Source organism: Chionomys nivalis, chromosome 22 (assembly GCF_950005125.1).
Source record: "Chionomys nivalis chromosome 22, mChiNiv1.1, whole genome shotgun sequence".
Classification (NCBI taxonomy): Eukaryota; Metazoa; Chordata; class Mammalia; order Rodentia; family Cricetidae; genus Chionomys; species Chionomys nivalis.
Genome location: NC_080107.1, coordinates 49,544,131 through 49,563,980, shown reverse-complemented (window position 1 = coordinate 49,563,980; position 19,850 = coordinate 49,544,131). Strand labels below are relative to the sequence as shown.

Below are 19,850 nucleotides of genomic sequence, written 5' to 3'. Positions count from 1 at the left end.
TTTTCTTCTTTTACCATTACTGCAGCAAATCACCAACTTTGCATTCTAGAGTAAACCCACTTGGCAATGAGATGCAATTCTTCTAATCAAATGTTGGACTTGGCATGTTACCAATTTGCTGGGATTTTAGGATCTCTCTAAGACTGGTGTGGAATGTTTTGGTCTTGTGTCATCATTACTGGGGTTGTACCAGGGTTATGCTTGCCTCATGTCTTCCATCAGCTCCAGGGCCACCTCTCTGGGGCAGCACGTGCGAGTGGGCCTCTTGATTCTCAAGTGTCCCACCATGACTTGCTTGGGCTCTCTCTGTGGGATGTTTTCAATCATTAATTCTAATTTTCAAAATTGACCAGAACATTCCCATTTCTTCTTGTGCCAATTTTGATTTGATGTTGATTTTTTTTTATAGGACTTCATTCTTTTCATCTGCATTTTTTTTTTCTTTTTTCTTTTTTTTGCAGTGGAGGTTTTCACAATCCTCTTGTATGGGCTGGGGAGATGGCTTAGAGGGTAAAGTACCAGCTATGCAAAGGCCCAGAGACAGAAGGATCCCTGGACCCTGATGGCCAGACAATCAAAGCAGCAAATGCCAGGTTCAGGGAGAGTGACTGCAGACAATGGTTTCCCACGATCTGTACAGGCAAGGGAACTTACACATATGTAAACTTACACGCACACAGACACCCTCTGTGCTATATGGGTAATGATTATGGGATCTGTCGTGAGTCTCCTTTTTCCGTCTGTTACTACCTATGTTTCTCTGCTATTTTCTTTCCTTGACTTTAACCCATTTCAAAAGAGGTTTACTGATTTTATGAGTCCTTTTGATGTTTCTGAGTTTTCTAGCTCAGTAATTTCTGATCTTTGTTGCCTCTTTTTTTTGGTCTCTTAGGCTTTCTTCTCTATTCTTCTACTCTTTTTTTTTTTGCTGAATAGCTGAATGCTCAGTTCATTACTTTTCTTTTGTAATACATAAATAAACTGAAAGGTTGTAACACTTCCTTACATGCTGCTGTAACCATATCTACAACTTTTAATATATAGGATTTTCATTATTCTATCAATATATTTTCTTGTTTTGTTTGTTGTGTGCTACTATGAATTGACCCCAAGTTTTCAAACACACTAGGCGAGCACTCCCCCGTATTTTCTAATGTCTATTATTATTATTTATTTTTTTCACTCACAGGATCAGAAGCTTACTTCTCAATTTCCAAATGCATACCAATTTTCTCTCCCTTTTTTGATTTCCAGGCTAATTTTATTGTTCTTAGTCAGTATACTAAGAAGCTGCATAAATCCCCAATACAGGGATAGAACTTAAGCTATGACTTTCCTAGTTGGAGGCAGAAACAACACTGTAAAAACCATAATATACATAAATCTTTGTTGCATTTTAGGTCTTTTCTCAGGGTAGATTCCCCAAAGTGGAAATCTTGTGTAGACAATCTTAGGCCTCTCATATACCCAGCTAGTATCTTTAATAGATTCCACTGTTGTAACCAGCACTTAAGTATGTCAGCATCCTCAGATCTTCCCTACCCATGAGGATTTATTTATTGCTTATTTTAGTTGAGATACGCCTTGTGCATCTTAGGTTAGCCCTAAACTTAAGTAGCTGATGATGACCTTGAACTTCTGACTCTCCTGCCTCAGCCTCCTATGTGCTGATAACAGCTGCACACCACCATGCCCAGTCCAGAAGGAATACTTCTGAAATACCTGCTTTATTTGATAAGGGGAGAACATCATATTTTACCTAAAAATACTTGTATATTAGATTCTTGAGAGAACACAGACTTATGAATATTTATTATTTACCTAAAAATACTTGTATATTAGATTCTTGAGAGAACACAGACTTATGAATATTTATTACTTATCTAAGTGTCTTTAGACCATTTAGGCATTACTGATTTTTAATTTTCTATGTTCTTACATAGGATTCTTATAACCACCTACAGATGGTGAGGCCATCAACCTTTATCTGAGAAATTGCTCTGAAAGCCACATCTCTCCTTCCTGGTCAATGTGTGCATGCTGTCTCAGAGGCAGCCAAGGGTTCTGGTGAAGGAGCAGCAGTCCAGTCTGCTAAGAGTCAGTGGCAGGACTAAAGGCCTTTTATTTACTCACTCACTCAGTCTATCTCTCCTGAGCTTCTATAGTGTGTAGTTTTTAGCACGCTGCTGAGCTAATGAGGGACAACTAGCATGGCTCAGGAATGCCCTTGCAGACTCATAATCCAGTGGGGGAGGTAGATATTAGCCAGTTACTAGGCAAAATTAATAACAGCAATACATGCCATGAATTAAAAACCAGAATACTCTGAGATAGCTCCTGGGGTCCCAGATGAGGAATGAACCAGGTTTGGGTGATAGAACTATCTCTGCAGATGTGACGTTTAAACTGAGACAAGGACACGGATGAGCAAGCAAGAAAAGACGGGAAGAGCACTCCGGCAGAAGAAACAGCTCTGGAGCATGAGTGGCTGTGGGCAGGTGATCTCCTTCTGTTTGGGGAACAAAACTTCCCAACTCAGAAACTCTGGAGACTGGAAGGGAAGAAATCCAGATCTCAATGTGTCACTTGGAGTCACTATGACGCCTTCGCTGAGTGTTTAAATTTTTCTAAAACATGTTGTTAAGCAGTTGACACTGACAAGGCCAGTTGCTGTATATACAAAAGAGCCTTTGCCTGAGAAAAAGCCTCTTGTTTCTAAGCTGTTTCCAGGGTTGTTCCAAAATGAGGAAAATGTAGTTCAAGAGAAAATATTAATCACTAAGTGCTAAACAGGATGCAGACTACTAGATAGCACAGAATCTATCATTCTGCTTTGAGACACACTTCTAGTGAGAGCTGTGGTCACTTTTTATCTGCTTAGGGACGCCAGGCCAGAAAGTATGGTCAATCACGTCACTCCTAAGCAAGTTTCCAACAGACAAAGCAGCACAGAGCGAGGCAGTCAACGTACTGTTCTCGCGGACCAGGCAGAACTCCCAGGCGTTCTGGCTCTCCAGCGTGCTCTCCAGGTCCACTGCGACGTTAGGCTCACTCTGCTTCTCCAGGCGGTACTGAGGGCCTGGAAGATCAAAGGGGCAGGAGGAGGGGAGGAAGTCTGAAATGGTGAATGTAACACTCAGAAATGACCTACCATTCATCAGGGAAAGCCAAATGAAAACGATAATGTCTGACTCAAGTCTTGTAACTACCCAAGACCAGAAACTGGCTTTTCTCACTCCGTCCTTAGTTCTTCCCACATTAGGTAAGAGGTCTGAGTGAGAATGAACTGGAGGCACAAAAGACTGCCCCGTTTCTCTGATATGGAACAGGTTATCATCCTCTCTGGACCTGTTTCTGGACTTTATACCTCAACAAGTATGATGAAGACAAAGATGACGTGAATAAAACACTGACTCAGAGCCAGCACGGTAACACACACCTTTAAGTTCAGCACTCGGGAGGCAGAGGCAGGTGGATTCCTGTGAGTCTGAGGCCAGGTGGGTCTAGGGTTGTGTAGAGAGACCCTGTCTCAAACACACACACACACACACACACACACACACACACACACACACACACCCCTACTGGCTTAGGAATCATTGATTTCACACGAGGCCCTGTTGCCAAGGTACTTTTTAATAATCATCACACACTGATCAATTACAATCGGGAATAAGGTATGTGTAGAACTCTATGATAGCTTAAGAAGTCAAAGAAATTAAAACACAAAATATATAGAGTTGATCCCAGGCTTTGGGTTTGGTAATGAAAAGGTAGAAGCTACCTATAAGCTGTTTTTCCTTTTTCGTTTATGCTTTTATTAAGACATCTGTGGGAACATTAGAGACATGGGTGCAGTATTTCACAACAAAGAGTTCTACCCATCTCATTATACTCTTATATATATGGATTATGGCAGATCTAAAAAGGCAGCAGAACATTTTATACATTTATTCATTATTTCTTTGTCAACCTAAATAGCAATGTTGTTCTGTCAGATTCGAAACTGTGCCTGTAATTTGCTCATGGTTATTGGAAAGGTGAGAGGCACAGGAAACTCTCATGTTTGGCCAGATACAAGGAGGTATGAGAGAGCTGAGGATGAAAGCAGAGGCAGTGCAGGGTTCCCGGAAAAATCTAGGCCTCTCTATTCCCAACACCCCAGAAGCAACATGTCAGAGTCATGCATCAATTTCCATAAATTTATAGTGGGATCTGGGTACAAAGATTAATTATAACCATCAGCCCCCTGTATCTATGTTGTGTGGACTTTAACCACTGCAGACTGAAAACACTTAGGCAAAGTTGTGTATACAGCACACTTAATATTTCCCATCATTCCTCATCATCCATAGAGCAACTACCCAGCCTGCACTGTGCTAAGCACTTCACAGACTCCAGAGTCAGAGTTGTGGGAGAGCGTGCTATGCAAACCCTACACCATGGACAGAGGGGCCTGAGCACCTGCAGACTCAGGAGCCCATGGAGGTCCTAAAATCAATCCCCAACCCAAGATACTAATATCTAATAGTTTCATGACATTCAAAATTTGGGAACAACTTAGATTTGATAACAAAGAGCCTACTAAATAAAATATTGTTGAGTATTTCAGAGATATTAAAAGTAATTCTAAGATATTCAATATTACAAAACATGTTTATGGCATGTTATTTTACAAAACAAACCCTAAGGCACAATTTTTATAGGATAATTACTGTTATAAAAATGCATATGAAAGTGCAGGGATAAGAAAGCTGTTTCTAAAAAGTGAACTGTAGTTACATTGTAATAATGGGATTATGCACGACTTTATTTTTCCTTTGTGTTTTCCTGTATTTTTCAAATTTCTACATAACAAAGGCTATTTTTTTTTAACTTAAAATGTTGCACTTAGCTAAGAATTTTCCAATTTCTTACTACGTCATTTTTCCTGAGACTGCTGTAATTACGACACACTGCAGAGCTTCGAAGAGCCTTTCACAGGCAATAATTTCAATTCAAACAGGTCCATTTACACAGTTTCATCCTAAATCACCCTGTAGACTGGCAGCTGGCCTGTGTGCCTGCTCTCTTTTCCTGTCCACTGGGAACTAGGGCCTGGCTGCCACAGAGGGAATTTCAGGAATTTTTAAAAATTTCCCGTCTCTGCAACTTCCAGGGAAGTCAGGGAAGTTAAGGGCCCCTTGTCCTAAAACCGACTCCCTACCACACTCTCAAATGTCTTTGTTCAGACCTTTCTATTAGAATCATCATGCATCCTGCAGGTAGCCTCGGCAGCCCATGTCACAGACGGGACCCCCATGGAGAAACCCCCAAGATCACTAGGTAAGAAGTAACAAGAGTAGAGTAAGGCCCAAGGTCCTTTTGGATTTATCACTCCTGAGCCTTGAGCCTTTCTCTTCCTGCAAACTATAAACTGCCAGCCAATTAGAGAGGCCACAGCTTACCTCGTTAAATAGAGATTTTTGTAGATTTGTAGATCATTCTGGTTCAGGATCACTTAACTTGTGGTTTATATAAATTCAAAATGAAAATGATCTAAAATAATTTATTTTAATGAGCTCACCAACACCCAGAGCTATGGATGTGCTGTGGTTCGTGGTAATGCAGGTCCCTATGAACTTCACCAACACCCTGAGCTATGGCTATGCTCTGGTCCATGGCAATATAGGCCCCTATGAAGAGGAGAGCTCCTTATCTTTCTATCCAAAAGACCTTTCCACCTTTCTTCATGAAAAACAAAAACATTACACACACATGCACGCAAAACATACCCCTCTACAAGACTCTGTATGTGTGCTGACTCCTACAGCGTGGGCTCAGTATATAAAAGTCAGAGGACAACGTGGAGGAGTTGGTTTTCTCCTTCCATCAGAGAGCTACTCCATTATCAGCTCTCTGATAACCTTGCCCACACCATCTCTCTTTAGAAGACGCCCTATTGCTTTCAGTTTGTGGAAAGTAAACTACACTGTGGGTTGCTGTCTGCTCTGAGTGCCCTACTGTTTCTAGAAAGGAAAATCTAAGCTGCAAACCATTTCTGAACTTGGTGAGGGCTGAAAGGTCTTGGCTTGGGGAAAGTAAGGTAACAAAGTCGCTAGAGACATGACTTAAGACCTAAACTCTTGCCAGGAGCTTGGATAAGAGATCTTGCAGAGGAAGACTTCACACACCCTCCCAGAAAAAAGGCCGGATCAATAACTTTCATGTAATGAGAGCATACTGGACCCAAGTGAGAAGCAAGACATCTTAGGCTGGGCTCAATTGCCTTGGTCCAGGTCCTTGCTGAGCCATTTAGTTTATGATGTTGCCAACTTATTTAACCTCCTGTCTGTTTCTTCATCTGTAATATGGGGATGGTAATAGTATCAACCTCAGAGGGCTGTCTGAGGAAGCCATGGGCCAAGAGCTGTATGGTGTCTGACATTCCGAATGTGGTGGATTCTGAATGAGACATGTTCATCCACAGGCTCATGACACATGGTCCCCAGTCAGCAATTCTGTACAGGAAAGGTATGTAACTTTTACGGTGTGGAGCCTTGCTGCAGGAAGGACATTGTTGGGGATGGGCTTTGAGAATTTATAGCCTCACCACATTTCTGGTTCTTTCTTTGTTTTCTGTGTGCCACTGAGATGTGAACTCCCAGCTTCCTGGTCCTGCTGCCATGCCTTTCCTGCCACTATCAACTAAGGAACCATATACTTCTTTCCTCAAGTTGTTTCTGGTTTTGGTGTTCTATCACAGCAACAGAGAGGCAAACAACAACACTGCAATTCTGCTTACAGCTGTGCTGTCACCATCCCTATCCTAAAACTGAAGCGGGGTGAAGGAAGGGTCGAAACTCCGATCATCCACCATCACTCTGAGGCCTACTCTCTATCAGGTACTGATTAAGGCCTTCCCTATCATCTCATTTACTCTTGAGATAACTTGAGGAGTAACGAGCACAAATCCCATTTCACAGGGAATGCAACTGGGACTCAGAGCTGAGTAGCTGCTCCATGTCCCTTGGGGAGTGGTGGGACTAGGATGTATGCTGGAGAGTCCCAGGCCCACATTCTCTCTGCCGTGATACCCACCAAATTCTCAGTAAACAACAAGCAGATTAGCATATTCTTCACCTACTATATGCCAAACTACATCTCTATCAATCGTGTCTCACTTCTGGAGAGCTGTCATAGAACGAGAGAACAGCAGCTAGAAAGCCATGTAAGAAAGTTAAGCTGTGGGTCACTTTCTATTAATGTGCCTTTGCCAAAGACATGATTTCATAAAGTAGAAAAGGCACTGAACAGTACATGGCTCTCAAGGCAGTGTCCAACCTTTGCAAAAAAGGTTTTAAAATGTCACAGCAGTGCTTGAAGCTACATGCCCTCTGGTGCACAGGGGAACACAAAGGGATGGTTCTGGGAAGCAGTCACTCTACAGCCACAAGAACCTGCTTAGGCATTTCTACAATGTATTTACTGCAGCAATGTCACAGCATGTAATGGTCTAGGAACAACATACTGCCTTGGTGCTTTGAGAAAGTTTCGAGCTATAACACACAGGCGAGGCTATAGACCCAAGGCAAACATCTCAGCACATCAGCTTCAAAGAAAATCTGTAGGGTCTGTTGGCTGGTGTACACGCTCAGTGTGCTTTCCCTGATCTCTCTGACTTTTGACTAAAATATGAAGGGTTAGCACATGGTTCCTTAACAGCAGAGAACTAGCTGGAGCTAGAACTTGATGGAAAGCAAGTGCATATTCAAGCCTGAAGATGGGGAAGCCGTCCTGTAGCCCATCAGTGTGCACCTTTATCTGACGACCTTGGTGCTACGGAAAGGGGGTCTTTCTTAAAGGACCTGCTTGCTTTTGTACTGTCACAAAGCATAGCATAAATCTGTCACTAACAACTACCACCTCTCTTTTTCCCCCTTTGCCCACTAGGAAACCTGGCACTCAGTGTCAACCCTGACTGCTGTGACTCAGGCACATTTGCTGTGCCACCATCTCTTCCTCAAAACATTTTGTCATTTAACCCGTATTTTCCTTCCCCTTTCATTAGTTGACTGGTCTATGCATTTTTATCCTACTATAATGTCTGTATTTCAAATCTTTTTGGGCAGAGGCAGGGTATAAACAAAGTAATTGACCAATGATGCTGAGACTGGTCTGTGGGAAGAGAAGGATAAAAGTCAAAGGTTCATAGTTACATCTTCATCAACTATTTCCCATTCACCAACTTGAAGAGTTTCTTATAGTTAGAAAAAGCTAAGAATAAGCAACTAAGAGACAAGGCTGGCTGAGGCAAAAAAGTCCTGGGATTTGTACTGCAGGGGAGGACCACTGTCAGCTGTGCATTCTGGTATACTAATAATCATCTGTAAAATGGGTCCAAAGAAAATTTGCTCAGAAGTATGCTGTGAGGATAAAGTGAGACAATCAAAAACTCGCCTAGGCAAAGTGTTTGGGCAATAGAGTTTTTATTGCTAATGCTGAACCAGAAATACTGGACAAAGTAGTGGTGGAGCCCCAGCCATGGGGCACAAGAGGCTAACACATCAAGGGTGGACATATGGCGGCTAGAAATGCTGGCACTAATGTAGAAGTCCATATTCTTTCTCATGTGAGACCAATACTGTGGGGTGAAAAGGGTTTTTCTGCTAAAAAAAACCTTGGTTTTGATACTACAGGAAGCATTTAAGATCAGAGACTTGCTTAGTAGCCAGGGCTTTTAGTTTCCTGGCCTCATAAGTCTGAAAATGAGTAAATGTCAGAACTCACAGAACAAGGACAGCAAAGATATCAAAGCATATGTGTTGTAACCATCCATAGGCTTGTCAAACATTTTTTGAATGTGCCAAGCTCTGGGAGGCAGAGAGACACACCGGCAGGTGAGTTCAAAACAACTGCTGCTCTTACCCAAGGCAATGAGTGACGGGTGCGGTGGGTCAGAAGTGGGTCAGCTCAGGTTACTGCTCTTCCCTGATCGGGACCTTGAAGGAGGACTAGAAGCCTACAGGAAGGATCAGGGAGTATATGCCTGTGGAGTCCTGAAGAACCTATGTAGACTTTGAAAGAATCTGGGGCAGCTTGGGGACACAGGGGAGCTGGGGTAGCTGGTCATGATCTGAAGTTTCTTTCACAGCAACAGACACTACCAGGACAGTGAGGGCACACAATCAACTATTTGGGGAGATTCCTCTGGTGACACTTTACAAGGGCTGGAAGAGGCTGGTAGAGGAAGACCACCACACCAAACCTGTCTACTCGGCTCAATCCTGAGACTCCCACAGCCAAAGCTGTCAGTGACAAGCTGATGGCATCTAAACTCGAGTGCCGAAGCACTGGCCATCCTAAGCACCTGGACTTGGTGTGTGCTCCATCCTGGCTCTTCCTCTGCAGGCAGCTCTCATATTTTACTTGACTTAATGTAAGCACAGGACTACATTCAAGTGAAAACCACTGTACCTTATTCCACCTCCAAGGCTTGGTCTGGAAAATGTGGAATTTAAATGATAAAATAAGAACAAGCTAAAAACAAGGTCACACTTCAGCCCCTTCTGAGCCCAAACACTTTGCTCTTGGTAAAAAAGGCCCAACATAATAAAATTAAACACAATTCCTATTACAAAAGAGAGAAGGCCAGAGCTGTTCCAATCAGTCAATTCTCTTGCCTAGTTAAACTGCAGAACCTTCAGGAAAGGTTTTGAAAGCATGACCCATCAGTTCTAATTTTTAAAACTTATCCTTTCAGTCAAGACTAGAAAAAGGCCCATTCCAACTTTTATCTTTGCTACAAAGTGCTGTTATCTGGCCCGATGTCAGGAGCTCCAGCTCTCTTTCTGCTGACAAGCAGAGCCGAGAAAGATAAGATTGGAAACGAATCTCACTTCTCTGAGTAAATAAATAATCAATACTCATCTAAATGTAAATGAGAAGGTAGCCCCCTCTGATAACAGCACTCTTATCAGAGAGCCAATTTTCTTCAGACATTTGGCCTCAACCAAATCACCATCATTCAGCCCTAGCCTAATGGCAAAAAATCGTAACTAAATTGAACCGATCACCAGAGATCAACTAAGTTCTGCCCTGGCCACTTCAGGTTCAAATGTTTGGGAATGCAATTTTGCCCCCATTAACTTTCAATAGCAATGAAGAACACACTGGTCAAGGGGCCAGTCTGTGCGATAAACAAACCCCAGGTCGGGGGCTGGCCAGGGTGCGAGGGGGAATGGACGGAGGTGTGCTGGAGGGACGTACAACCCAAATTCATGATGGGAAGGCCAATCTGTAGGTGGGCAGGGCATTCTTTCCTCATGTAAGGCCTGGCTGAGGATCATAATAGTTTAAACTTCTTAAAGATAGAGAAAAAGAAAAGAAGATATGAAAAAGTGACTGCAGCTAAAAACAACGCAAGGGTTCAGATGATCAATTTCCTCCAATTCATTTGTCTCAGGCTTCCGTCTGGTCCAGCAGCACCACACTGACCTGATTTTACGGAAAGAAGACGCCGTCTACAAGACAAATCACTTCCAACACTGCACTGGGGTTTCCATTTCTTTGCTGCAAGACTCAATTCACTGCTGATGAGAGTATTGGGGAAATTATGACCATTATTGATAGGACAGCAAAATCACTTTTACACAGTAGTCTTCAACTCAAAAGAAAGCTTGCACTGGACCATTAATGAACGTGTCAGCTAGAATCAGAAATTAAAGACAAGGGCTGGCAAATGCTTGATTTTTAGAGCATATCTAGGACACAAATGTGAGCCTATCATCCTGTGGAACAGAACAGAACCTAACCAAGGAGGAGGGGCAGTCTACTCTGCCCACAGGTGGAAGAGTAAAGGCCGTTCTCTGCCTTGAAGTCCAGAAGCAAAGACTCTTGGTAGTCTTTATCTGCTACTTCTGTGTGCTGTCTTCCAGTCCTGGGAGCATCTAAATCCTAAAGGCAGAGGTGGAAGCAGGTTGGCATTAAAACGTGGGTTTCAAATCAGAAAGACAAGGGTGAAATGCTGCCTGCTATCTGACACTGAGAAGGTAAGTTGATCTAGAGAAGCATGCAACATTTGATTCTCGGTAGAACAAAGCCTTCTACAAAGTAAGCGTTGATAAATGTCAGCACACTGCTGGGCAAATCTGACAAAATTATCAACCTGTTCTTTTCGAGAACGGGTCAAATATGGCTTCCTTCCCAGGGCATAACACTGACTGACCAACACCAGACACTTCCTGTCCTGACAGAGTACTGACCAACACCAGACACTTCCTGTCCTGACAGAGTACTGACCAACACCAGGCACTTCCTGTCCTGACAGAGCACTCCACACTCCACATCAGCTCTTTGCATCTTCAACAACACTACAAGGCAGGGCTTGTTATCCTCTGCTGCAAAGATGGAAAGTAAACTGTGGAGTGACCTGTCATCTGCCTGTGGTGAGGTCATGGTGACAACGGTGTGTCTGAGCTAGGCCTGAGGTCTGCCTAACCACTGTCCTACAGCCTGCATCAGTTTTGATCTTTGGATTAAAAAAAAAAATCACTGGGTTGAGATGATTCATCAGCCCAGAGAAGGACAAAGTCACTGGGTGGGGCTGGGCATCAGGGAAGTCAAAGTGGGCAGCTGTTCTAAGGGTCAAAACTCAAGATTCAAGCAGGCCAGCTGTAGGCACTTAAACAGAACCAGTTGCTGGTCTTGCCTCCCCCCCCCCCCTTTAAAGGAGAGCTCTCTTTCTACATTCAATGATTTACAGAGTTACTGCCTCAATCCACAGCTCTGAAAGTGTGATTTCTTTAGGGCTTAACTATACCCATTTCTAGTCTTGTTACAACTTTTTTATTGCGATAGAAAACATTTACTGGAAATATGTTACTGCTATTACCAGGTCATAAAATAAAAAGAAAAATAGTTTATGTATTGCCATCATTTCCAATCATCAATCAGAGAGTGCCAAGGCAAGGAAAGGAAAGGGCGAGCAGCCAGGACCTCCTCCTTTGTGTAGGAGAAAGTGTGGGAGCATCATAATTCTTCAGAACTAATTTCTTCTGCAACACCAGGCACAGGGCTGGGCTGGCAGAGAGCACACCTTGGCTGCATCCCCTTTCAGCGGCCTCTGCTGCACTCTCTGAGCTCAGAGCTCCTCCACACCACCACCCTAGGAAAGCATCCATAAAGCTGAGCTCTGTTGACCTATGATCTCAACCCACTACAGGGTACTCCTTGAGGTGGGGTAGGGCTTTTAAAACCTCAGCTCTGTACTCCCAGGGCATTGTAAGTGTTGAATGATCTTTGTTCACTAGAATGGCTTCAATAGTATGGCACTTCAGATCCAACAACTCATGTGGGCCCATACTAACAAATATTAATTCAACTATACAATGACCTATGTTTAAAAACATTTACCACAACACTATTTTAATACTGAAAACCGTATATGGCTTAAATGTCACCAGTAGGAAGTCACTAAGTAAATTATGGTATATCTGTACACTGGGATGTTATATAGCTATTATAAAAAGAAATTAAGGTAGTAAGACATGGAAAGAGTCCTGTAATACATGAGCAAACTAAAAGAAAAAAGCCCCAGATGTGGTGGTACATGTCTATAATCCCAACAAACAGGGAGTTGATGCAGGTGGATTGTGAATTTGAGGCCAGCCTGGGCTACATAATCTGTCCTTTAAAAAAACAAAACAAAAAAGGTTCGGGGGTAGTAGCACACGGCTTTAATCCCAGCACTTGGGAGGCAGAGGCAGGTGGATCTCTGTGAGTCTGAGGCCAGTGAGTTTCAGGATAGCCAGAGAAACCCTGTCTCAAAAAACCAGAAAAAAAAAAAAAAAAAGAAGTAGTTGGAATAGGGGTGTATGTACTTTATGGAGAGTGATGACTAGTATAAAGCCCTGGGTTTAATAAAAAATAATGCTAAATAAATAAAAATAGCAAGGCATACAGTATACATAGAGTATGTTCCATGTTAATAAAGCCAAACCCCAACAATACATATACTTGTGTTATGCACATCCGTGTGTACACTTGTGGAATATAAGATAACATGTATTCCACAAACACATATTTAGGGTGTACAAGGACATGAGCTCTGCTGACTACAGTTTCTCTGGGGTGCAAAATGAGACAGAATCAAATAAAGTGGTTTTTGTTCTTCGCTTTATAGGTTTTGATGTTTTGACAATAGACATACATAGGTATTATATGTCACTTAAGATCCAATTTATAAAGTGACATTCAGCAATCTTAGAGTCTTCCAATCTGAGCCAGAGGGCTGGTGGCCACTGGAGCTTCCTCTCAAATCACACGGGCTCAGTGGCCGCTAGAGAAACACTGGCTGTTGGGGAGAAGGGCCTGTGCAATTGTGAAGGCGTAGAGGCTAGTTTTGGGAGCAAAGAGGCTGCTAAGGAGGGCTGGCACAGTCAAGGCCAGGCTGCTGTCATCTACAAGATGAGACACAGAAGGCCGCAACTGCACATCAACCAGGATTCCCTTCAGCCACTGCATCAGCCTGGCAACTGTGCTGTGCCTGCCCTGATCTCCTCATGGGTTCTACAGAGAACAAATGGTGATCCCACACTGTTTGCAGGCCCTAACAGGCTTCTCTGTCACGTTTCAGCTTGTATGTAGGAAGCAGTGTGTCAGGAGTTCATCCCCATGCTTGCCCTGAGCTTGCTATGTATGGCATATTGTCTAGGTAATGGCTCTCGAGTTGCTGACACCAGGGCATCTGAGACAGCATGGCGAATATCTAAGCAGCATCTTGCTTGGGTCTGAATTTGTAGGTCTACCACTTATTAGCTGAGCAACTCTAGGTGAGTTATCTAACTTCTCCACTCCTCAGTTTCCTGTCATCAGAGGAGCAGCAGCACCTATCCTGCAGGGTTGTTTCAAGAACCAACAGAAGGTGTCTGATGCACAGCTTGCACTCCTTCCAGATATCTGGTTTGCTGCACTGTCTTTAGCTTCCCAGCAGCAGCTGGCACCTCTGGAGGCGTGTTGCAGCTTCCTTATCCCCTCCCTTATACTGATGTGGTAATCCAGAAAGAGACTCCGCCCCCAGTCCTGCTAGTCTTCTTACCACTTCATCTCTCCAGAGACTCTCTTTAGCCAAGATGGCTTCTGGACTCCCTAGGGTAGCCCAAATAAAAGATCTCTTGTTCTACATGTTTGCTAGTTGGGACCAAAAGCACATGTCAGCAGCCTGCATTCCTAAACTCAACACACAGGTGAGTTTAGGATGTGCTGCCTGCCTGGTTAGCCCTCCAAACCACCTCTTTTTTCAGAATGAGGCTCTGTCTCCATCAGACTCCTAATGCAGGGAGGCTCCTAACAATGCCCCAACTCTGACTGGTCTCCTGGGGATGCAAGGAGCCAGTATGGATCAGAACCAGGAGTTGGACAACCAGAAACTTCAAAACTTAGAAGCTAGTGGACACCGAGCAAAATCCTACCATCATCACAGGCAGAGGATGGGGAGAGCGCCACATCTACGTCTTACCACAGGTACGTAAGATAGGAGGTCTGAGATCACTTGGAAAAAAAGAAATACTCTCTCTCTTTAGGACTCAGATACCACTTATTAGATGATGAAAACCTTTAACACTGCCCCTACACATCTAACTTTTCAACCCATTATGTTTCTCTTAAGTTGCAGTGACATTACCAAATTTTACATACAGTTATCTGCTGCTCTGTAAAGAAATACAGATGGTTTTGTGGAAATAAACAATCATTTATTTTAAACAATTGTAAAATAGTTTATAGAAACCAGTGGGGTAATGAATTCAAATAAATGCCAAAACTGGTTGATGGGGAGCCAGGGTGCTAAATCACATTGCTGGGGAATTCAGCTGTGGGGAACAGATAGTAAATCCAGAGTGACAGAATCTCCCGTGATAGCAAAGGTTTCTGACATCCAGTCCAGTATTCAAAAACCACAGCGGTTCAAGCCCACTTTCCTTAACACAGAGCTGACAGCCAGTGAAATTAGTGAGTTTAGTCACAACCACCTAACGACAAAAAGAAAAGAAACAAAAAGGAGGCCATGTCTCTCTGTAGTCTCTCTGAGAGGTGTGACAGCCGACAGCCGGGATTTCCAAACAGAGCAGTGAGGAGCGACCACAGAGCCAAGCTTTACTATTCAGAGAAATCTAAAGGCTTCCTTCAAATCCACTGAGAACAGAGTCTGGTTAAGATATGGCATGCACATTCTCTCAGTAGCTCAGTCTCTTGGCTCCGCAGGTAGCAGAGACAGTGTTCTGCAAACAGAGCAGACAATGGCTGCTGGCCACAGGCCTGCTGGTGCTCCTACCAGATATCCTGGGAAGCACACTGGCAGTGACTCGCTTCTATCTTTGCAGGAACAGAAAAAAACTCAAGGCATTTTAGCTTCTTATTTTTTTAGGACATTTGGGTCCTCACCTCTCAAACCCACCCTCTCCCCTTGTGCTGGGATGGTCTGATGGTGACAACGGATGCTGGCAGTGAATTTACTCAGCTGTTCTCCATGGTTGCCATGCACCCAGACTAGTCACTGAAGAAAGGCAAGGCTACATCTGGTCTCTAGAGGCTCAGGGTGCACAGGGCACTCAGTCTTCCTCCTGTTGCTGCTGTTCTTAGTGCCTGAGCTCTCTACTGGCTCCATTCACTCGCCAGGGTTCCCTTGCAGGCCACCATGCAGCAGGTAATGGTCTTTCTCGTTACTGCCGCCCAGCCTCTGGTCATCCATTCTTTTTTTTTTTAAATATTTATTTATTATGTATACAATATTCTGTCTGTGTGTATGTCTGCAGGCCAGAAGGGGGCACCAGACCTCATTACAGATGGTTGTGAGCCACCATGTGGTTGCCGGGAATTGAACTCAGGACCTCTGGAAGAGCAGGCAATGCTCTTAACCACTGAGCCATCTCTCCAGCCCTGGTCATCCATTCTTCACCCACTGCAGAGGGTGCTCTGCAGGCATTCCATCCATTCTCATTTCCAGTCCTGTGCTCTCTAGGAATTACTGAACTGGTCTCCCCTCCTTTAGTGTAGACTTCATGGTTCCTTGTCTGTGTCCCTGAACTGCTTCTTCACCCCCAGCACCTGTCCTCCATGTTGTCAGTCTTGTGTTAATGGGTTTCCTTGGTTTCTTATTTGCTACCCTCTCCTGAACAGATCTTCACAAGTTCCCAGACTGTCCTCCATGCTTTCCCACAGCAGGCAGATTGGAGCACATTTCCTGTCACCACAGGTGCTGCTCCAAGCAGGATTTCTAAAATCCCAGGGAGCCAAAAGCAAGGCTTCATTTTTAACAACCTGATTTGGCCTTCATATGGCACTCAAGTAATGGCCCTTCCCCTCAGGCTAGGTGCCCTGCTAGGCCCTCAGCATGCTCTTAGTGTGCTTCTCTGAAATCCTGCTCTATCTTCTGATGTGCAGCACCTGTATGCCTGGATCTCCTTGGGTAGAAACTGTACATTTATGTGAACCGAACTGTACTTGCTAGTTAAGAATGAATGAAGGAAAAGAGAGGGAGTGACCTGGCCAAGAAAACAATGTAAATAATGTGTGGAATTCCACTTACCATAATTCTCAACAGCCCAACAAATGACTTTTTTGCATCTTTGAAACGATGCAACTTGGTCAATGTCTGATGAGCTAACTGGGTAGATGGTGGTGTTTCAGTTTTCCAGTCCATTTTATACTCTGAGCATCTTTCTGGTTAAGTTTGACTGCACCATTTGCAATTACTCACTCCTAGCTTGTATCTGTTCTACTGCTAGAGAAGAAAAAGCTAATATGGATTTCATGAGAAAAGTCATACAGCATGTGGGCCCATGAGTGGTTTCTAAAGGCAGTTTGTAGGAGGTGAGGCTTTTCCTTACTGTTGCCTCTGTGGCCCAACCCACTCTAGCATGTGGTTCTCTGTGCAGCTAAACATTACCTGCTTTTTTGGCTCTGGTGTCAGGGTACACCGCCCTCTCCCACTGACCTTTAAACATCAGCCCATCTGGCGGCAGGGCTCCTTTCTGCCTGTTGCATCTCTCTTCCAACAGTCATGGACCCAGTGGAACTTGTCTCAAGTCAGGACACAGACATCCTAAGTAGATCTGAAGGGCTAAGACCCTGTCCAGCTCTTCCCGACAGCTGCATGGGCTCAGGCTGCAGTACCTCCTACTACATCGGGAAGCCCGCAATGCTCAGGTGCAAAGCCCAGCTCCTTGTCTACGCTGGGGACGATGTGTCTAAGTCAAGTGGCTAGAACACTGATGAAACGAGGTGCGAGCACAGGTAAAGCGCTCAGTCTGGCACACAGTGATCAAAGGAGAGTGGTTTGGCACACTTTCCTGTGCCTAATGCTCAAGCTATCAAACAGGTGAAAAGAGTAATTATATATCCTGATTTATTTTAAGCTACCTGTGACATAACTAAGAAGCTCAGCTATGCTTTTCCCTGTGTGACAAACAAAACAAAAGGTTAGAGTGATAGAAAAATGGCAGCCGAGGGATCATGGCTGCCAGCCATTTTCCTTTCTGGTTTCATCTATTATCTAGGAGCTGGCTGCCCTGCTGGCTTTCCATTTGCCTTGCTAATAACAGTAAATCCAGCAGCTTCCACTGCAGTCCCTGTCTCCTTCAGCTGACTCCCAGGCCAATCAGTATCTCTTCTCAGCTCATGTCAGATGTTCCCTGGGAAGTCCTGCTGAAAAGAAAATTTATGACGAAAGTTTCTCCTGCTTTTAACCCTTCTGCTTATCAGGGTGCTGCAGAGGAATGCCAGGTCCAGCCAACATGTACACTCCTGTGTTTTCACTGCTGCTCTGACAAGGGCCTCACAGCTCTGGACAAGCTCAAGTGAGCAAGCTGGGCAGACAGAGGCCCATGTTCTGGGCTGTACCTTCTAGGAACTGAATGTGAGCTGAGAATCCTTAGCAGCTATAATTTCCCAGGTCCCAAAGTAGTGAAAGACATCAAACACACATAGCAAACCAAAACAGGATCCAAATCAAGGCTATCACACAGAATGTTAAAACTGAAAGGAGAGGGTGGGATAACAGCATGGTGAGGACGTGCAGGTGAGGGGAGAGCTGTGTGGACCTCATATCCTCACTGCAGTGCCATGGAGACACTGTTAACCACATTTCCTCACACACAAGAGAAATGAAGGCCACACAAGGAGTAAGTAGAAGTAAGAGCAAGAATGGTGTCAGGCAGGCCTTCCCAGAACCCAGGTATTACTCTCTGCAGTTAAGAACAAGCCAGCAGGATATCCTGTAGCTGGGACCTTGTTTACTGAAGAGGCCAAAGTGCTCAGAGTAGAAGGGTCTGGCCAAGGTTACCTAGTGGGCAGCACAAGCTTTCCGCCTCTTCTTCCACAGCAGCCACCCTTGACACACATCAAAGCTGAAGAGAAGGCAGCGCTGCAGGCCAGGCGCTCAGGAGACAGCAGCACTCCTCAAGATCATCAACAATGGCTGCCTGCTGGGGCTCAGTTCTTGGGCAAAGGTGGCAGTGTAGCTCTTGGTACAAGAGGTTCTCACTACAGGGTTTTCATTCTAAGTACGTGCAAGCATCTTGGGACAGCTACATTCTGGTTCAAGGGGATTTCTACGACCTCTTCTCTACCTCTCCACAGAAGTTATATGGTGTGCTGAGCCAGATCAGTAGATCCAGGAAACTCATTTTTGTCCTGATTTTAAAGGGGAAAAGGATGTCAAAATGTACATGTGACAGCTGTTTGGGACTCTAATGTTATGGAAAAGCAGCTGTTTTCACTTCTATTAGAGAGGTATTAGTCATTCTTAGAATGGGAATGCGTATTCTGCTAATAGCTTGTGCTTTAACCCACGGAAAATCCAGGTCACAGAGATGCAATGTTGGCCAAGTCACAACGTGATGGCTATGCTCACATAACATTTTCTCTCATGGAGTCTGGAAATGTTTATGACGGGAAGCAACTATTTAATGATGTTCTCAGAAAAACTTGACATCTAAGCAATAAAATGGATGGTAGCTTTTAGGGGAAAGGAAGTTTCCAAATAGAAAACCTCCATACAAGGGGGAAAAGGAGAAATCTTTCTAAACTACAGAATTTGAAAGGAAACAGTTTTCTTTAGAAAAAAATCTATTTTTACTTTCCTCAAAGATCATGTATAATTTGGAAGTAAACAAGACCCAAATCCTAGGTAAACCATAGTGACCCCCACCCTCCCTAGGATCACCTCACAGGAAGTGGACCGAAGAGTTTCTACTAGCATTCTTAGCAGGTGATTTTATAAAGTGATCCTCGAGATCAGATAGTGTCTACCAATGTCCACCACAGAAGAGGAATGTATAGGCTGTGTCCCCCCCACCCCCTCACACCTCTGGAAAGCAAATCTGCTGTGCATTTCTTCTGTGCATAGTACGTGCACAATGCTTCCTTCTGTTGCAGCACGTGTCCGGCTGTGGCATGCTCCTCTATACATATAGTGTTATGGGGCCTGGTGGCACATTTAGTGATGTGTAGCCTTTTGATTAAATACTGAAGTGTCCATTTAATGGTTCAACTCTCTGAGAAAGTTTAGTCTCACATAATGAAAATGTAAATGAATTGCTCCTTAAGTAAGATGGGGGCCTGAGCCAGCAACCAATGAAAAGGCTGCAGGTCATGAGCCAGTTTATTTATTTGTTTGTTTGTTTGTTTATTTTTCTGAGACAGGGTTTCTCTGTAGTTTTGGGGCTTGTACTGGAACTGTTCTTGTAGACCACACTGGCCTTGAACTCACCAGTGATTCACCTGCCTCTACCTTCCGAGTGCTGGGATTAAAGGTGTGCGCTACCATTGCCGGGCTACGAGCCAGTTTTTTAGCTGATTTTAAAAATGTATCA

General features: G+C 44.0%; 1 protein-coding gene across 8 annotated transcripts in view; it reads right to left on the bottom strand.

Moving 5' to 3' along the window:
* Mapkap1 (MAPK associated protein 1) overlaps window positions 1–19,850 on the bottom strand; it is a 234,542-nt gene that overhangs the window by 56,454 nt on the left and 158,238 nt on the right. For 7 of the 8 annotated variants that reach the window (XM_057755381.1, XM_057755379.1, XM_057755385.1 and 4 more), the window contains one exon: window positions 2,972–3,079. The exons of the other annotated variant lie outside the window; for it this stretch is intronic. In XM_057755381.1, coding sequence (XP_057611364.1) covers window positions 2,972–3,079 — 108 coding nt within the window. The remainder of the gene's footprint in view (window positions 1–2,971; window positions 3,080–19,850) is intronic. 8 annotated transcript variants of the gene reach the window in all.